General features: G+C 42.0%; 1 protein-coding gene across 1 annotated transcript in view; it reads left to right on the forward strand.

Moving 5' to 3' along the window:
- The window catches only part of TLL1 (tolloid like 1), a 194,536-nt gene that overhangs the window by 127,483 nt on the left and 46,119 nt on the right, over nt 1-20,934 (forward strand). Inside the window, exons 10-12 of the mRNA XM_038559153.1 lie at nt 6,709-6,811; nt 8,876-8,992; nt 9,902-10,047. Of these exons, the coding sequence (XP_038415081.1) occupies nt 6,709-6,811; nt 8,876-8,992; nt 9,902-10,047 (366 nt within the window). The remainder of the gene's footprint in view (nt 1-6,708; nt 6,812-8,875; nt 8,993-9,901; nt 10,048-20,934) is intronic.

A 20,934-nucleotide genomic window follows, 5' to 3' on the forward strand; every position in this document is an offset into this window, starting at 1 on the left:
CTTTGCAAAAACTTTTTAGTTTTGTGTAGTGCCACTCAACTATTTTTGCTTTTGTTTGTTTGTTTTGCCTATGCTTTTGTGCCATATCTAAGAAATCATTGCCAGTTCCAGTATCATGAGGCTTTTCCTCTATGCTTTCTTCTACTTTATAGTTTTGGGTTTTACATTTAGGTCTTTAATTCATTGTTGAATTAACTTTTGTACATGGCTTAAGATAAAGGCCTGGCTTCATTCTCTTGTACATTGGTCTTCATTCCCGGTAGCATTTGTTTGAAGATTCAGCAAATATTTTTATTCATTATTTTTTCTCACACCTCAGACTTCCATTAAGGCTCATTTTGCCCTGCCTATAGTTTATACTTCAGGTTATTTTTTTAATTAGCATATTTTTATATGCTAGTATTTTTTCTGTTTGAAATTATGAATTCTTTTACTTGAATTCACAATAATGTAATTTTACCGTGTACAATTGGCTATATATTTAACTTGGTTAAAAATCAAAACTTGAAGAAATGCTTTCCTTTGAAATATTTCTTAATGTGGAATCCTGAAATTGAAAATATCAAAAGTGATTTAATGAGCACAAAAATTGAATAACTTCTAACCATACAAAATAAGTTTACAGAAGTTATTATAAAATGATGCTGCCTGCTTACAGATGATTTCTCAAGGCAGTTTTTTCATATTCTAAAATCTCAGATTTCTCTCATGTAATAAAATGTGTTTCAAGTGCATTACATAACAATGTGTACTCTTCATTTTTTTATCTCTCTCCATTTATTTTACTAGACTAGTAAAATTCTGATAAGCATACCTTACACATGACACATGAAAAAATTATCAAGTGCCTTACATATGAATATAAACACATGGATGTTATATAAAGTTAATCAAATGAAAGCAAGCTATATAATTTATAAAATTGAAAGTGTTTTGATCCAGTATTTTGAGAGTAGTTGAATATTATAAAATTTGTTATTTTGTCAAATGATAGTACCAAAATTGAAAAAAAAAGTCTAAAAATTTCATAAATGCTGGTAACACTAGAATTCAATATGCATATTTAAGGATAACCTGATGAATTAGGAGTAGGAGGACATATTTCAATCCTGTAAATATAAGAAACTATTATTTATTGAGTATTTACTATGCCAGGCTCTGTGTTAAACTGCTCACACTCCATTGAGTTTGGTATTATGATTATATCTGTTTTTTATGTGAAGAAATTGAACTAAAAAAGGATTGAGTAGCCTGCCTAGCACCACACAGCTTGCATTCGGTAGAGCTAATCATTAAAATTTTCTTTAGTTATAGAGAATATGTTTTCTTTTCTCAAAAATTCAGAAGAATGAACCAAAAAAAAATGACACTTAGTTTGATCAAATAAAAACAAATATACTAAAATGTAGATTTTAGAAAACTGAAGACTTTTTTGTGAACTCTCCTCTCAGAACGGACTGATCTTTTAACAAGGGCAGATTGCTTTTGTCTTGAATAGAGTTAATATTTTTTTTTCTTTTCCTGAATAGCCCAATTAAGAGCTGTCTTTTGACTGCTTTCATTTTGCAAAATTTTCTTTTTTAATCACTCATCTGTGCTTTACACATATGGAGTCAATTCACAATATAGTGTTTCTGTTGCCAAAGGCACCACTTAAATTTAGCAATTAGTATGTAGATAAATCTGCTATTCTGTTAAAAAAAATGTATCTTCTGGCACGTGAAAGAAATCTTTGCCAATAAAAACTTACAAACATATAGCAAGAGCAAGGCCCAATAATACAATAGCCAAACTCTGAAAAATCACAGAACACAAGATGGAATTCCTGAGGTAGGAGAGTTCAGATTTTGTTGGGAGATGTAGACCTTTGATGTAGACTTTGAAAGGTGTGAAGAGATTCCATGAACAGGGAAGGGGAGAGTGGTGTCCCAGGAAGAAGTATGTACACCTTGACTAAAGGAGTGCTGGAATTGGGGGTACGTTTTCAGGGCCCCATGGCAAGAAGTCAGGCATCAATGGGATGAAGAATCTATGTCTGAGGTAGTGAAAAATGAGGCAGGACAGGTGGATTATGGCCCTAGAGTCATCATGCCCAGGATTAGGTATTTACACCGGATTGGGTGTCCACCACTGGTGTCCAACGCTCATGAGATTAAAGTGACCGTATAGGCTTAGGCTGCATTGGAGATGAGTGCAACTGAAAGCCACAGCACAGGTTGTGAAACTATTGCAGTTAATTCAGAGATTTGAAGGACACGGTAAGTGAAGATGGGCAGAGAGCATTGTCAGGGGAACTGCAGAAGTAGGAATTGATTAGGTACAGAGGTGGAGTGGGTACTGAGGAAAGAGAGGTATGAAAAATGTTCCTGTGAGTAGTTGGTGACGACACACCAAAATTTCAAAATCCAGGTATTATCATATAATTTTAAGCAGAGAAATTACTTTTATAGAATAAGCCCATTCCTGTTTTTCACCTGTCGTATGGTAAATCTCTGTTGGAATTAGAGATCTACCTGTGTCATATAACTAGTTGGTTCTAAGGCAGGGACTTGAACCAAGGTCCCAGGTTCCCCTGTCTAGTCTTTAGACTTTAAGGTGAGAGTCCCTTACTTTTCACATGACGATTTTCCTATGAAACCTTAAAATTAAGCTGATTATTTTATGTTCTTAGCATAGTTGCATTAAGCAAATCGGGTTACTACTTTTATTTCTTTCATAAGCGCCTTCAGGATTTATGCTGTGAGCGCTGCCTGAATATGTACCATGAAAATGGTAATACATGAGGATCTTAACAATGCTTTCAGATTGCCTTCGTGGTTTTCTGACATTACCCAGTGAAATCCTTCTGATTTAACTCTGCTGAAAACAGCTTGATATTATGGCCTCCAGGGGTTTTACGGGAAGAACATACATTCAAACCAACAGGGTTTATGTCAACTAGCAAACCGAGAAGCTAGAACTTAGACTCGGGCTTTCTGACTCCCAGTCATAAATAGCTTCTAGTTGTAGGAAAAAGATGTAAATTTTTCCCTTTAGCATGATAAAATGCAGAGCTGAACAGAAGCTTTAGGACCAGTTATTCCATGAGTTGGCAATTTTTTCTGGAAAGGATAATACAGTAAATATTTCTGGCTTTGCAGGTCATACAGTTTGCTCCAAAGATTCCATTCTATTGTATTGCGAACGCCGTCATAGACGATATGCAAAGGAATGGGCCCAGCAAGCTGGATGTGATCCATAAAATATAGTTTACTTCTCATTTTTAGTCTTATTTCTGAGAAGAACACTGTAGTCTCCCTAGAGATTAGTAGGCTTGTCCAAACTTCTTTGGGCTGGGACCCAGAAATCTATTTTATTCTACTGCTTTTGATGCTAATATCTCTTTCTAAAGAGCCATTTAATAACATCAGTCTAATCGAAGACTTGTGTCTTCCCCATCCTCGCACTGTAAAACCAACTCTAATTGGTCTTTCTGCAGTGCTCATGGAATTGGTTTAGGTGCTCAGTCGTGTCTTAATTGTGCCAACAATAGTTTTTGGATTGTCTTTTCCTCTGGAGATTTGCAGACATCCAGCCCTTGACTGTGGGTCTGCCTTTCTTCAAGGTTCTGCGTGCTGTGGCTCTCTGCAGGGCTGTATAACAAAGTTTTAATAAAGTCTCCACAGCAATTACATCAATTTAACTTTGCAGAATAGCAACTAAGCCTCATAACAGATCGTAGGAAATTCTAGAATTGTTCTTCGCATCTCCTTCAATCTCATGTTCCAAGGGAGCCGTGATTAACGTTTTTTTGAAATTTTAACTGATTTATTCACGGAGACACACAGAGAGAGGCAGAGACACAGGCAGAGGGAGAGGCAGGCTCCCCCGTGGGATCAAGACCTGAGCCGAAGGCCACCCAGGCGTCCTGAGCCACGATTAATTTTAAATTGATAACTGTACATTGCTACTCACCATAAGAAGTAAACGTTTCTATAATTGTGCTAGTAGTTTTAATTTCATCATTCTTAAAAAGATGCATCACATTTACATAAAATAGCCTAACATGAGACAACCAAATATTTTCCAAGTGCTTTTGATTTGTAATTCAAGTTGATTCTGCTAGCAACCTTAGTCAAAGGCCAGCATTTTACTTCTGTGTCAGAGCCCTAAGATTTGATTTTAGAAAACCTATCTTTATTACATTTTCTGCTTCCAAAGGACTCTGTGTTTTATATTAAAGTAGGCCAGTTTTGTTCCTCCACGGTGCCTGGCGTTTAAAATAGAAGATTAAAAACAAGATAGGAAACTTTTCTGTTTAGAGTTATCCCCCTTCCAACTGTGTGTGTGAGTGTGTTTGTGTGTGTGTGTGTGTGTGTGTGTCCCAAACTTCAAATATTAACTACTTGTTAGCAATCCAACCACATTGTTCTAAATGTAAGCATAAGTTGATGATACGCATAGTTCTAAGTTAGCTGATTTTTTTTTCCTCGTAGAAGAGGAAGTGAAGCTATTTGCACCTCACTGTAAAACTCACCTTTAAATCTAAGAAGGAAGCCACACAATGAGCCTTGAGATCTACTGTTTGTGTCTAAATTCTACTTTTCCATCTCTGCTATAACAACAGTGCTTGTATGATCATATGGACTCAAATCCTTGATGGTTGCTCTAGAGAGAATACAAATGCAAAATGAAACCCAAGATGGAGCAGTCGTAGTATTCCCCATTTGTAGCAGGCTTAAAGAAAATACAAACTTAAGGAGAAAAACCAGAAATCATTTCCCAATGTTGTCGAAAGAATAACCTAATATTGCATTGGTATTCAGAGATGGAGGAGAAAACATATTGGAAACTTCAGAAAACGTGTTTACAAACCATGCATTTTTGATAATCAAGTGTGGAGGATTACTGCAAAAGAAAGAAAGAAAGAAAAAAAAAAAAAAAAAAAAAGACCAGTCCTGTGTCCTTGGATATTGTGAGAATTTTTGTAAACATTTTTGAGAGTATTTGGAATAATAAAATTAGTTGAAGGAAAAGAAAAAAGGAAAGAAGAGAAACTATAAATAAGGTAGACAGAAATAAATGAACAACTTCACTAAACAAAAGCAAGTTATGCTGTACCTCTTGGGTTACATAAAAAAAAACAAAACGAAACAGTGTGCCTCTGTTTTCACGTCCTTGGTAGAGTAGACTTCCTCTCTTTGGAGTCAAGAAAGTACATGTTTAAAAAAACTGGAAAAGGTTGAATTTAATGGTGAGATGTTAATGCCATCATAGGGTACAGCTGACTTTCATCGTAGTTAGATGAATTCTTAGTTTCTGTCTCCATAAATGACTATTTTCATGGGCAGTTATACCCAGCTCCAGTGTACAGCTCCGTTGGTTACCATCATTGTCGCAGGGATGCAAGATGCCGTGAGACATATTTATTGTTATGCTGGGTCTTCATTCTTATAAGAAGTAAGCTAGTTAAGAATTGATTTGCCGTAATTAGCACGTACATGCCTGTTGATTATATTGTGTTCAAGAAAGGGGAGAAGCGTACATTTTCTAACACGAATAACGGCAGTACTTTTCTGGAATATGGATTCAGCATTGATTGATTATCCATATATTTTACTCAGTTCTTGAGCTTGAGAGTTCTCTTACATACAAATTCAGATTTTTATATTGTCACCAAAGGATTCTTTAAATATTCTCACAAACTGAAGTTTTATATTAGAAGCATTTATTTAAAATACTCATAATTTGCTGTTTTGGGCCAAAGACCATTCCTGCTTCCAGAGTAAAAAACAGATTCACTGCACACCCTAAGCATCTTAGATATTTTAAGCAGAATAGAGTTAGAATGAGTTTTTGAATATAAAAAAGCACATTATTTTCCAAATGAATTTTACTTCAGATAGGTATATTTCTCATGCTAGTTTGGCTCTCCTTTTGGTGTAATCAAGTAGAAAAATAGTTAATTATTTGAAAAATAAAGACTCTTTATAAAGAGGTAAGAAAATTGTCTTTCCCAGAGTTGTTCTTGAATTATCTGAATTATCTTGACAAAGAGCGGCATCATTTCAAAACAAAGTACACAATAAGGGGTCATGTGCAAGACCTTATAACTTGAAAGATCGTTGAATTATATATTCTTGGATCTAGAGAAGCACAGTGACATCTGCCTTTGATTATAGTTACATGGATAAATTCAGATTTTAGAGCTGTATTTAAAACATTTCAACATACACAATGATATTATGTTCTTGGAATATGGCATATGGTGGTAATTTTTAATGTAATTATACGTGTCTGACTGGTTGTCTTTGAAATAAATTATTAAAAAGAAGACATTCATGGCAAAACCGGAATTTCTCATGGCTTAAGTCATGTTTATCTTTTAAAAATTCAAAATAAACTATTTGAATAAAGATTTCTGTTTATTTCAGAATTGTTTAAATTGCCTTTATAGAACCTCTGGTTTACTTGCTAAAATGTTTAGTTTTAACTACTGCCGTTGTGCTCCTATATTGTCAAACATTAATGAGAACAAGAAAATATTTTCTTTTTTTGAGGTGTTTGTTAAGAAACATGTTAAGGGAATACTAATAGAAAAAAAAAAAAAGCATTAGCTATGAATCTGTTTTCTTAGCAGTCCTGGGTTCCTCATCTCTAGGGATCAAATAGCCCGTGTGCAGTTACAATCATTTCACATTTTTTGTGTCATTTTGCTCCGATTTGCAGATTGTTTTAAATTTTACCACAATGGACCTATACAAAAGCAGCTTGTGCTGGTATGACTACATTGAAGTGAGAGATGGGTACTGGAGGAAATCACCTCTCCTTGGTAAGAGATGTGGGCATGCCCATGCTCGGTCCTCGAGAGTAGATTCTTTCAAGAGTCACCTTAGACTGAAAAATGTATGTGGCCCACATTTTAATTTGTATTATTCTCTTTTCAACCACAGCAAAATACAGTCAAATCAATAGATCGATTTTTAAAGTAGCTTAGATTGTGGGGAGGTGCTTGGGTCTGAATATAATGATTCAGAATAGCGTTCACATATATTTTTAATTCGATAATCATTGCTCTAATGAGGTAAATGATGCGGGTGTGCATGGGTGTGTTTTGCTCGGTTTGCCAAGGCAGTGGAATGTGAGCCGTTGGGGCCGTGTTGGCTGATTTCTTAGGCCACGCGTGTCCGCTCTCACTGTCGACGTCACAGCGTTGCTTCCCAGAGACTTTTTGTGGCCGAGAAGAGACATTCGTGCTCTGTGTCGTAAACCGTAGCTCAGATTTGGTGCTCCCAAAAGTCCGCTGCCAAGTGTGACCACAGACCGCACCAGTAACTCGCAGGAGCCACCCTGGGGCTGCCCTCTGCTTTACTTAACGGTGAGAGCCGTTGTGAGCACGTAAGCATCGGCTCCCACATTGATTTTATTTTTTATTTTTTTTGAAATGGCAACTTTTCCTTTATTTTTAGAAGCAGCTTTGCTCAGCTGTGTTTAGGTGACGCACAGATCTTCTTTTTTCCTTAACATCCGAAAGCTGCTGAATGGACAGTGTCGTATTAAAAAGTGTATTAAAAGCCTTAGTAAAATAAAATAATAAAATAATAATAAAATAATTTTTAAAATAAGTATTTTAAAAATTATAAAATACTTATAAATAAATAAGTAAATAAGTAAATAAAGCCTTAGTAAGTCCACGAGATCCAGAAACGTTTAAAAATACGAAAAAAGTAATTGAGCGAATTCGATAAGTCAGATTGAGGAGAACGTGGCCTCGAGCGTTGGCTTTCGTAGCCTGGGCGAAGCGATCTGTAGTATGTGTGCGTGTGTTCCGAAGAGAACATTTCATTAAACTCCCATCGAAGAACCCAAACGAAAGCTAAATGTTGGAGCACACCTGTGTTTGGAACGCCTTGCGCCCGCGTGCCCGGGGAGTGGGCCAGCGCCCGGTGCCCTGTGGCCCAGCTGTCGCGGGGCCACCCCCCCATCCCGAGGCCTGTTCCTCGAAGCGCAGCTGTCACAGGCAGCTCGGGTCCCTTGCTGGTGGAGGCTCAGGTGCCCCTCCATGCGCTCTGCGTGGGAGGCCACCTGCTACCAGGCCCCTGGCCTTCCACGCGCACCCGCAGCCTCAGGGACGGCTCGTCCCGTGCCCCGAGGGGACTGTGCCACCCGGGAGAGCACTTGGTCACCTGTTGGCTGCCGGCAGCAGTTTCCTTTGGGTTGACCCCTCTTTGCCTTCTACTTAAGCTACGAATGACCTCGCTGCCGGGGGCTCGGGGGCAGAAATGGTGACCATGCGGTATTGGTGGAAACTGATTTCCCGGGGGTGGGCAGATCTCACCATTCTGTGGTCGTGCGAGAATTCAGAGCACGAGGGCAAGCCCGCCGGCAGCCTCCGATTCTTCTGGGGGGTGAGGGTGTGATGCCCTGCGGCCGGGGCCACGCTCGCCCAGGAGGGCTGCCCGGCCCAGCAGGTACAGCACCCACTTGGGGCCCCCACGCCCCTAAGCAAGTAGCTCCCCTGCCACGATGCACCTGGAGCCCACGTGTCCGGGTGGGTGCACCCCCTCCTCGGGGGGACGGAGCAGCCCCGGCCTTGCCTGGAAGCCGTGACCCGTTCCGGGCCTGCCCTCGGCACCGGCCGCTTGCCGATCCTCCGGGCAGCCGTGGTGGCCCGCTCGCCCCTGAGGATGGCAAGTGCTCGCGTGCTCAGGGCAGACCCGCAGGGACCCCTCACCTCATCCGCTGCAGGACGGGGCCGCCAAGGCCACTTGGAGCCCAGGCCCTGGGGACGGAGCCCAGGAGCCCGATGGGGTTTCTTTTATGTGACTTGCAGCTGGGGCAGAAGCCCGTCCGCGGGGCGTGTTTAGGAGTCTCTGTGTCCTCTTATTGCTTTCAGGTAGGTTCTGTGGGGACAAGTTGCCTGAAGTCCTCGCCTCCACGGACAGCAGGATGTGGATCGAGTTTCGCAGCAGCAGTAACTGGGTGGGAAAGGGCTTCGCCGCGGCCTACGAAGGCAAGTAGGCCTCCCCCCCCCGCCCCCCGAGGTACATGGGCTCCCCGAGGGCTCTCTGCGGTCCCGGGCGCTCTGGAGCTGTCCCCGCCGTCACCAGAGCGACCCCATGACAAGTACTCGGTGAATTAAAATCGTAAGAAGAAGCTCCTTCTGGTCCCAGCCCCCGGGTGACATCTGGGTGTGTGTGGGGGGGTGGGCAAGAGCTCTCAGCTTTGCATTTCTTTCCATGAAGGTATTAAAGTCTGTGGGTATTTGGTGCCCCCGCTGCCCAAGCTCCCCGCTACAGGGAGCTGCACAGGAGGTGCTTGGGCGCGGTCCTGGGGCGCCTGCCTGGGGGGGCAGCACTGGGGGCCACTGCTGCTTGGCTCGGCCTGTGCCCCCCGGAGCCCTCGCCGACCAGGTGACGGCCGCAGCGGCCTCCCGGGGCTGCCTCTGCTCCCCCGGGCCTCGGGCTGGAGGCCAGCCTCCTGCCTCCCTGGAGCGGGGCTGTGGGGCCGCAGGGGGGCCCGGGGCCCGGGGCGACTCCCCGAGCTGCTGCCTTGCCTGAGCTCAGAAGACGGTAAGAACCGGCCCGGGGGATCCTACAGCTCGTGATAGGACAGCAGCACGCAGGGGGTGGGTGCACGCAGGGGGCACCCGCAGATCTCCAGGCTCCTCAAAAGTAAAAAAAAATATGCAATCGTGCATTCCCGTGCTGTATTCTAATATTTATAGTTAACTGGCGAGGCTCCTTCCATCTAAATATTTATCACAGTACAACCAGCCAACTTTGATTTTTTTTTTTTTTTTTTAATAGCCTGGTCTTTACAAACTCAGCTACAGGCACTAGACTCAAATGTCATTCTCAGAAGGAAGCGAAAACGCAACGTTTATTTATGGGTTTATTTACGTGTTTGTTTCCGCCCCCAGCAATCTGCGGAGGCGAGATCCGCAAGCACGAGGGGCAGATTCAGTCCCCGAATTACCCTGATGACTACAGGCCCATGAAGGAATGTGTGTGGAAAATAACGGTGTCGGAGGACTACTACGTGGGACTGACCTTCCAGGCCTTCGAGGTAACCCCCCGCGCCCCGAAACCACAGGCCACCTAAGGGGACCCTCGGTAAACAAGCGGAGGCCCAGACGGAGGCCCAGACGGCACCAGCCTCTCCATCAGCGAAGGAGCACGGGGAGGGGGGCCCTTAAGAGGTGACATCAACAGTGAAAGAGGGTTTTTTCCTTCTTCTTCTTCTTCTTCTCTCCTCCTGTTGCAGACATTTTCAAGAAGATTAAAGTGAGTTTACATTATCTGTGCAATCGGAATCAGAATGTTTGAAGTCCTGACAGTAGTTTCTTCTGGCAAATGCACAGGCTTGTTGCACAGAGCCCATTAGCTAGTGGGACTTTCTGTGTCTTCTAAGCTAGGAGGGGAGAAGGCGGACGGACGGTCCTTTTTCTGTTGTCCTCGTCATTATGGAGGAGATCCGTCTCTTGCCTCTTTTTTTTTTTTTTTTTTTTTTTTTACCATTCTGCAGAAAGCTGGTTATGTCAGAAATAGAGATTTAAGTGTTTTTTGCTTTCGATTTCCTCCGAAGTAGACAGCTGGGAGGCGAGGGCACCACCAGCACGTTCGATGAGGGGCCAATAAACCAAAGGTCAGTCAGAGTCTGGAGCCAAGGCCCGGCTCCCGAGCGGCCGTGAGTCACTGTCACGCGGCCCGGAGAGCTGGATTAGGTGTCAGAGGGCGCTTGTGGCGAACTCCCGAGTGTGCTTACACCAGAGGACCCTGGGCCACGGGGATAGCAGTGACGAGACGGTGGTGGCGGCTTCCGACAGCGCTTAGGGACCCAGATGCCGTAACTGGGGACTGCTTCTTCACTGATTAGACGGTGGATCCTCTGGCCGAGCCATCGGGGGGCAGGCGGGCTCCCCCGCCCCGAGCCAGGGTGTGCTTGGCCCGAGGCCGTGCATGGGGGGGCCTGTGTCCCCACCGCAGAAGCACCGGGACAACCCAGGCCCGGCCCACAGGCCCAGGGCATCGCCCGCCTCCTGGGCCCTGACCTCTGCCCCTTCGCACGGGCCGCTTGGTGTCCCCGACGTACCGCCTTTTAGGGCAAAAGAACGGTCTTCTCTTACAGGAGCGTCACGTTGTGCTACCTGCTCCTCTGCCAGATAATATTTCGTATTTTCGGCAACTGCGGTTCTTGAGATCGTTTGATTCGTGTTTGAATGTTGTTATTTTGCCGGATTGATGATATTGCGGACGTTGCTCGAATAGGCCCCCTGATTGCCCACGGTGAACTAACTGGGCAGGACTCCCCTGCTGTTTAGAACCAAATAACTGGGGGATCCCCGGGTGGCTCAGCAGTTTAGCACCTGCCTTTGGCCCGGGGCATGATCCTGGAGTCACGGGATCGAGTCCCACGTCGGGCTCCCTGCATGGAGCCTGCTTCTCCCTCCTCCTGGGTCTCTGCCTCCCTCTCTCTCTGTGTCTATCATAAATAAATAAATAAATAAATAAATAAATAAATAAATAAATAAATAAGTCTTTAAAAAAAAAAAAGAACCAAATAACTGGTTCAGCGGAGACTTGTCTGCCCAAGGACTGCGTTCCTCGTATCTTCTGATGTTGCGAATGGTCAAGAGCTGACCTGCCTTTCAAGGTATGATTCGGTGTCTGTGGACTGGTCCGTTCCCGACGCGGCGCAGCGGGCGCCCCTGAGGCCCCATTCCGAGCATCTGAGACCTGAGGTTCGGTCCGGAGCCGCAGAAGCCTTAGCTGGTGCGCGGCGTTCTGCTCAGCGCCAGCGTCGTCACCGCCAGAGTCTCCGAAAATCGGCCAGCGGAGGGGCAGGCAGGCGGGCAGCACTCAGACCCGTGCCCCACACGGAGTGGCTGCTTGATAAAGATTCGTTGATTGAGCGAATGGAAAGGTTATTCCTAAGGTTTGGGATCCAGGAGAAGTCCTGTCATGCTCGGCTGACGGCACGTCTTACCTACGGTCTCTAGGAGCCTTTCTCCGTCTTGCTGGCGTGTCCTTCTTCATCTTGCTGCCATTTCCTTATGTCTCTGCTCCTCTGCTCATAAACTGGACATACTTAAATATCTGACAGGCCCCCGATCTTCAAATGACCAGGACCAAACCCTGGAAGGTCTTGTCCTGCTCACTGGCCCAGTCTTCCTCAGTCTCCCAGTGAAGGATTCACTATGTCAGCGTCACTGCTGACTCCAGGAAGAGCGCTGATGCCACTTTTTCTCTTAAACCCCGAGACCAGTCAATTAGGGTGTTTCACTCGCCTCGTCTCCAGCAAAGCCCCACACAAGATCGCTGAATCCCAGCTTTCCGACCGCTCTGCTCCCCGCTGCTGCCCGTTCTCTCGGAACGTGGGGAGACCTTCACGTCTCTACTCTTGCCCCATATATCCTGATCTCCACACGGCAGCCACACAGACCCTTTTACGATGTCAGTTAGGTCGTAACACTGTGCTTCTGTTCTTTCGGCTGGGGGGCAGGGGGCAGGGAGGCAGGGAAGGAGGGGACGCTGCGCCTCTGGGTCGATTAAGTGGCCAACTCTTGATTTGGGCTCAAGGTTGTGAGGTAGACCCCATATCAGGTCTGCCCTCAGTGGGGAGTCTGCTTGAGGCTCTCCCCCTCTCCCGCAGCCCCTCTCCCTGCATATGTGTGCTCTCTCTCTCTCTCTCTCAAATAAATAAATCAATCTTAAAAAAATTCTTTCAAGAGTTTTCTATCACACCTAAAATAAAAACCAGACTCGGTGATCATGGACCAAGTCAACCCAAGACTGGTCCCAAGCTCCTTCTCACCCCCTCTAAGCCAGCCTCTTTGGATTTCTTTCTTTTCCTTGGAAATACCAAGGTTACTCGATGTTATAGCATGTGCCACGGGGGCTCTTCTAGCCCTAAATCTATGCTTTTGTTCCTCTCCTTTCATTTGGGTCTCCGCTTAATCATTGCCTCCTTAAAAAGTCCTTGCCTGGTAGCTACTGAAAATATTTTCTTCTCTACAATTGTCTATAAGCCATTATTCTGTTTTGTGTCAGTTTATTGCACTCGTGACTACTGGAATTTACGTTATGGGTCTGCTCATTTGCAAAGTTACTGTCTCTCTCACTAAAATATGATCACCAGAGATTGGGGATCTGAATCCACCTTGTCAATCTCCGTATCTCCAACACCATTAGATGCATGATTAATGCATGATGATGGGAGGGATGGAAAAATGGATGGGTTAGAGGTAAGGGAGCGTGAGAGTGCGTGATGACTGGCGGGTGGAAATCAATATGTCATTCCTTTATCAAAGGTACTAAGTTTCAGGGCAGAAGAAAACAAGCGTAGATAGCTAAGAAAAGTTTGATTATGCAGGACCTGATATGCCGTATGGCTCGATTTAGATAGATCCTGGGTTCTAAGAAATTCAGATGTGACAAGGAATTTAGGGATGTTCTGATATATCATCTAAATCTTCTAGGTAAGGGAAATGAACTTGTGCCATTAACCTAGAGTCGTACAAGTTAGCACTAAAACCAACGCCAAAATCCAAGCATAGTCAATATGCATTACTCACAGGTTCTATATTTGTGAATTTGCATACTAACTAAAAAATTCTTTGTAACCCCTAAATCAACACTCATGGTGCCTTCTGGATCATTCACGGACATGCAGAGAGCTGCAAAATATTTGAGTCATCTGACATGCACGTTCCCAGCTATCACGTGCCTTATGGAGAAAAAGTGTATGTTAGATGAACAGTGTTCAGGCACGCGTCGTAACGCAATTGGCTGTGAGTTGTATTACTGAATTGGCGATAGATGTTACGGTGCATTTAAACTGAAACACACCAAACACAGGGTCGTAGGTTGATTGGTTGACAAAAGATTTGTGACCTGAGTGCACAGGAACCAATTCTAGATCTTCCCAAGAGCACTGAATCTGTATTTGCTAAGTTGAAGTGTTCAGCAACTTTATAGAAGTTAACTACCATGGGGACGCCCGGGGGGCCCAGCGGTGGAGCTCAGGGCATGACCCCGGGGTCCTGAGATCGAGTCCCGCATGAGGCTCCCTGCAGGGAGCCTGCTTCTCCCTCTGCCTGTGTCTCTACCTCTCTCTCTGTGTGTGTGTCTCTCATGAATAAATAAATAAAATCTTAAAAAAAAAGAAACTTCCATAAATACTGAGAATCAACTGTGTATATATATTTAATTTGTTCTAGTGGTCATTAGGTGATTTGTCTCATTTGATTAATCTGTACCTGTTTGTATCAATTTATTTTCATTTACGTAATATATTTTCAATCTTTAGCTTATACATTTTATTTTGAAGATGTATAGTTAAAGTCCTCGCCACTTCTTGGTGTTTTGTCGTTTTGTCCGGCAAAACAGTTTTTATTCATTGATATCAGTCCTTGCCTTTATTCAAAAACTGTTTCTATTTTTAATTCTCTGTATTTACACTCTCCCCTTTCAGATAAAGGGGCCTTAGACAAATTTGTCCATCGTTTTGTTGACAGTATCATAAGGAACTTACTAGTTATCTATTATCGATATCATTCCTTGAGTTCGTGTCATGGCTTTGCCTCTTCTCATGCTACTTAGATTTTAATGTAAGTACAGAAAGAAAATCTGAACCAGTGTCTTTGTTAGCGAATTTCAGGTATCTTTGAGCAGGAAAGGATACTATTTGGAGGTCGACAGAGTTCTGCTACTTCTGTAATTGTACTTTTTGGGGAAGTTTTTTCTTCTCTAGTAGATGCATCGCCTCTGAAGGCTGGTACTGAAGTGGGTTGTACATGGGTTGTACATGTAGATCGTGTCGGAAATCCTCTTGGAGTCCTTTGTAAAGAAACCGCTATCTCACGATTTTGCTTGAGCACTTTCAGTGCAGAAATACGAACGAGAAAAAGGTTGGGAGCCTCGAAATGTTTACAGGAACGACTTCAAAGAAATGTCAATAAAGCAGAAAAGAAGTGAAACAAGCCCAGAGCTTACTTATGCTTACACTGAAATCCCCACATACATTAATTTAAGTGGGATTAAGTTTGAGGCACTTGTCAACCTTTCCGCGCACTCTGATTTGGTCACACGTTCCTTCCGAGAAGCACACACGTCAAGTCGTCTTACCCATCATCGCGGCAGCTGCGCAACTGTAGACTATGTACTGAGGTTCTTATCTTGATCCTTTGAGTATTGCCTGACTAAGTAATCCTTTAATTCTTTTAAATATTTTATTTTATTATTTTTTAATGACAATTCTTTTATTATTATTATTTTTTATTTATTTATGATAGTCACACAGAGAGAGAGAGAGAGAGAGAGAGAGAGGCAGAGACACAGGCAGAGGGAGAAGCAGGTTCCATGCACCGGGAGCCCGACGTGGGATTCGATCCCGGGTCTCCAGGATCGCGCCCTGGGCCAAAGGCAGGCGCCAAACCGCTGCGCCACCCAGGGATCCCTAATTCTTTTAAATATTTTATATTGTTTAAGTTAACTGGTCTTCGAAACCACCTAGGAAGCCAAGACAGAGACTTCAAGTAGTTGACATTGTTCTGTTGGCCGCGTACTGTGTCTGGATGTTTGGCTAAGAATATATAGTGGTTAAGGAGTTAAAAGAGAACTAAGTAGCCCTTCAGATTTGCGGTTTAGGCCGTAGTTCTGCCCTGAAAGATAGCGTCCGTTCCCCTGAATATGCTGCCCAAGGTCACACAGGTCATAACTGGTAGGGCTGGGACTGAAATCCGTTCCGTCGCCTGTACCGCCCTGGGCCCAGGTCCCCGTAGCCGAGAGAGGCATCTCTGTTCTCTCACACTGTCAATTCCTTCCCTTTATAACTGTCTTCATTTGTGCATTTGTGTTGTTTAATCAACATCTGTTTGTCAGTCAGGGGCATGTCTGTTTTGTTCACCTCTGCTTATACACTGTGAAGTGTGTATTTTCTGGCACTGGTAGGTTTTCAGTGAATATTTGTTAAGATTAAGAGGGAGTAAAAGTAATTGTGTCGTGAAAAGAAAAAAAAAATCGAATGGCAGCATTAAAAAAGCCAAGTCACATGAAGTAGACCTAATCCAGACTCATGATTTTCATTGTCACAGGGTCGAATGTATAAATTTTCTCTCTGTTTTTGGGCTGTAACGATCTAAGTATCCATATTAAGTAATATCAAATAACAATAACAAAATAATATTATATGATTGAATATTAAATATGATAGTAACAAATTTTAAAATAATGATCTATTATGAAGCTTTTCTGCCTTTTATTCAAAATTCTTTTGCTTGATAGCATCATGTCCTAGACTTTATTGGATTTTTCCCATTACTAAAATTAATTTATTTTTAGTTTTATCATTTTAACAAGAGCGTATGTAGTAGTATACCTATGAGGAATCCACACAGATATAGAAATCCCCCAAATTAACTTATTTTTAGTGATAAATGCTGATCTACATTGTTTTTTTAGTCATGCTTTTCTTTTTTTTATATATAAATTTATTTTTTATTGGTGTTCGATTTGCCAACATATAGAATAACACCCAGTGCTCATCCATCAAGTGCCCCCTCAGTGCCTGTCACCCAGTCACCCCCACCCCCCCGATAGTCATGCTTTTCTTGAACAATTTTTCCTCCAAAGCGAAAAGTAATGACTAGCATTGTTCCCTGTGTATATGATCTTAAATTATATTATTTCTAGAAGTTTAATCGTTTATGTAGTTGATTACATTAGTTATACATTTTTAAACTTTATTTTTTATTTAAAGTTAATTAATTAACATATAATGTATTATTGGATTCAGAGGTAGAGGTCAGGGATTCGTCAGTCTTCTACAACACCCAGGGCTCATGACATCCCGTGCCCTCCTTAATGCCCATCACCAGTTACCCATCTCCTCTCCCCTCCGGTGACCCTCAGTTTGTTTCCTATGATTAAGAGTCTCTTTCAGTTTGTCTCCCTCTCTGATTTCATCTTGTTTTATTTTTTCCCCTCTTCTCCTATGATCCTCTGTTTTGTTTCTTAAATTCCATGCGTGAGACCCCATGGTAACTGTCTTTCTCTGATTGACTTCTTTCACTTAGTGTAATACCCTCTAGTGCCATCCACTTGCTGCTACATTAACTATACTTGAGAACTACATTCTAACAGTCATAGGAGAGGGTTGCTTTCATTATTACAGTAAATTTTTAAAAAAACAAAATTTACTATATTAACTTTTTTTTTTTTTTTTAAGATTTTATTTACTTATTTGCGAGAGAGATGAGCAGGAAGGAGAGGGAGAGGCAGGCTCCCATGAGCAGGGAGTCGTCTTAGGGTTCGATCCCAGAACCTGAGCTGAAGGCAGATGCTTAACACCTGAGCCACCCAGGCGCCCCCATCTTAACCATTTTAAAGTGTACAGCTCAGTAGGTTTAAGCACATCCACATTGTGCACCTTGTCTCTAAAAGTCTGTTCGTCTTGCAAAATTGAAACTTCCTACCCCCAAACAACTCCCCTTTCTCCCCTACCCCAAGCCCATGGCAACCACTTTTCTAATTCCTGTTGCTGTGGATTTGACTAGTCTAGGTACCTCGCAGAAGTGGAATCCTTCAGCCCCTTCCTTTTTGTGACTGGCTTATCTCACTCAGTGTAATATCTGCAAAGTTCATCCATGTTGTAGCACATGAAAGGATTTCTCTCATTTCTAAGGCTGAATAACATTCCGCTGTATGTATATTCAGCATTTTGTGGATATATTCATCCATTGATGGACATTTGGATTGCTTCCACCTTTGATCATTGTGAATAATGCTGGTATGACTGTGAAGGTGCAAACGTCTCTTCCAGACTCTGCTCTCAGTGTTTTAGAAACAGATCAAGAAGTGGGATTGTTGAATCAAATGGAGGATTTTTAGTTTTTCTGGGAGAGCTTTTATTGCATCCATAATCTAGAAGTTTTGGAGTTTTCAGAGCTTTTTACAAATAACTAGGTAGATGTTTTTGCAACATTTATTTGGACATTTGGTTATAAAATGAAGGCAAAGTGTGTGATTAGATCCTAAACCTGGGCATGGTCCCTCTTTTGACCACAAAGCTCTGCACTAGTTGACAGTTTTAGAATGAGAGGCTGACTATAGGTTACATTTAATTGATTTTAGTTCTTGCTAAATAAACATCACTCAGCTTTTCCATGATTTTTTTTTAATCTGCCAGTAAAAGGCATAAGCTGCACATAGTAATGAAATGTAATATTAATCCCTCCCAGCTAATCTCAGTACTCATTCTTCCTTTTTTTGTGTGTGTATTTGAATCTACTTCCAATATCATTTTAATGTCAGTTCCCTAAAACCTGTTCAGAGCTTACTGTCACTGTCCTCGTGTCCTAATTGTACATATTTGGTCTGTTTACATTGTGATAAGCTTGCCACATTTGTATATGGTTTATGCTCTGATTATCTTAAAGCCTATAATAAATCAGCATCATCATTATCAAAGCATACTTATTACATGTGTAATTGTGCATGACATTGCATTCAGGTTCCAGATATGAACTGTGTCCATGCTGTAACTCAAGAAGAAATTGCTTTTTCTTTCTTTCTTTCTTTCTTTCTTTCTTTCTTTCTTTCTTTCTTTCTTTCTTTCTTTCTTTCTTTCTTTCCTTTCTTTCTTTCTTTCTTTCTTTCTTTCTTTTTTTTTTTTATAAACCATTGACTTTGGTGTTCTTTTTTCTTATGGAGCTAAAACACCAATTGACTTATCCCTTTTTTAGCTTCAGTCATATTTATTCCTACCCATTCTGTGTATTAATTTATTGAAGTAATTGATATAGCCAGAGAAAATATTACGCAAATGACATAATTGAAAGCACTCAAACTTTCATTTGTGCTCACCGTCATCACTCTTGTGTAGATGTAGAAGAGGCACCATTATAATTGACACCAATAGAGCACAGGTTCATTGTGCTCGTGTTGCCACTAGAATTAATGCAGTTAAACTGAAAAATCGGTAAGCAAAGATCATTGAGGTCATTGATAAGATATCTATGTTGTTGTAAAGGGATAATGTGTTTTTAAATAGCACAAGGTCATATATTTAAGACACATTTTATTTTCTAGACAGTCGAACGACTGTGGTATTTACAATGTGAGAATGCAGTATATGTCTCGGTTGTGTGACCCCCTAACACAAAGTGCATGATATTTAATATGTAAGTAGTACGTAATAAATAGGTGCTGGTGGAATTGATCCTAAAATTGGCCATTTTTGTGCATTTTACCCGTGAAATGTTTACATTTTGTTTATCATATAAAATATTTAAACCCCTAATTTTTTTTACTAAGCAACCAGTGAATATATGGGTACTTTAAATTAAAATTTAAAGAGATCTGTTATATACCTGTTAAAAGAACAGAGTGAGTTTCATGTACAGGGAAATATCCATTATCCTATTTCTTTTTAATCACTGAATAAATATAATTTTTTTTTTGTTTCTTTCTTGGTAGCGTCTGTCTTGCATTCTTCTTCATTGAAGTGGTAATTTTTGAAAGCCATTATTTCTTCAAGACAGTAATTAAAAACCCTTTCTAATTAGCCTTCTTATTTTTTTATCCTAGTATGGCTTATAATATGAACCAATTTTATTTTTCTTAGTTGACCTGTGAAAAACAGCTTTTTGTATTGTGTATTCACACTTCCTTCCTTTTTTTTTTTTTTTTTTTTTTTAGATTTTATGTATTTATTCATGAGAGACACACAGAGAGAGAGAGAGGCAGAGACACAGGCAGAGGGAGAAGCAGGCTCCATGCAGGGCGCCCGACGCGGGACTCGATCCCGGGCCCCCAGGATCACGCCCTGGGCTGAAGGCGGCGCTGAACCGCTGAGCCACCCGGGCGTCTCTTCCTTTCTTTTTCTAACTCATTCTTTCCCTTCTCTTCTAAAATGACTCCTGAGTCAGGAGCAGTTCATTCTGTGCTGCTCAGGTGGGTGAGGAGAGGTTAGCTTGCTGAGACCTTTGCTATTTTCCCTAGTTTGTCACTGTTTCAGTGTCCTTATTCTTTTATCCAGTCTCAACCTATAACATTTGGGATATTATTTTATGTGTCCTCTTGACCGAAGAAAGGCCTTTGACCATCTGGAAATGTTCTCATCTTTATAGAGAACTCTGATTTTGAAAGGAGTATATTAAAGGCTGAGAAGAGGCAGTATGTAAATAGCTGGTCAGCTTGCCCTTGTCATCCTTGGTGACTAAGTTACAAGTGTCACTGCTGTCTCACCCAAGCCATCTCTCTAAAAAGCTATAGTCTTAAAAATGTGCTTTAAAAATGAGGTAGTCTTTATGGTAAATATTTTTCCATTCTTTCCCATAATTCCACACAACACAGAAAATACATTTTTTAGGGAAAAAAAAAACCCATGATTTGTAAATCAAGCCCAATGAGTACCTACTGAAGGTATAATTTAAAATTATTAATACTCCCCCCACTTCTCCTACTTCTCATCTTGTTTTACTTTATAGTTTTCTATAGAATTCATGGGTTGCTAATATTTTATGATTTCATTATTTATCCTATTTGTTGTCCCTTTACTCTCTATCCACCAGTAGCATGTAAGATCCAAGAGAGCGAAGCTCTTTGTTATGTTGCCGAAGGGTGCACACCAAGCAGTGAGAAGAGTGCCTAGAAGAGAAAGGACATTAAATATTTGTTGAAGGAGTGAATGAATCCTCCTGATTTGTCACTGGGAAAAGGGCAGCAGCAAATGTAGTAATTAGTTCTGACCTAATCTGTCCTTCAAAATCTGTTGTTTTCTATTTGTCCTTAGGCTATCTAATATGAAGATTGTCATTTTTAATGTATTGACAATTTCTAGGGCACCTGGATGGCTCAGTCGGTTAATCGTCTGCCTTTGGCTCAAGTCTTGACCCCAGGGTCTTGGGATCGAGTCCCACATGGGGTTTCCTGCTCCGCAGGGAGCCTGCTT

The sequence above is a fragment of the Canis lupus genome, chromosome 15 (genome assembly GCF_011100685.1).
Source record: "Canis lupus familiaris isolate Mischka breed German Shepherd chromosome 15, alternate assembly UU_Cfam_GSD_1.0, whole genome shotgun sequence".
In the NCBI taxonomy this organism is placed as follows: Eukaryota; Metazoa; Chordata; class Mammalia; order Carnivora; family Canidae; genus Canis; species Canis lupus.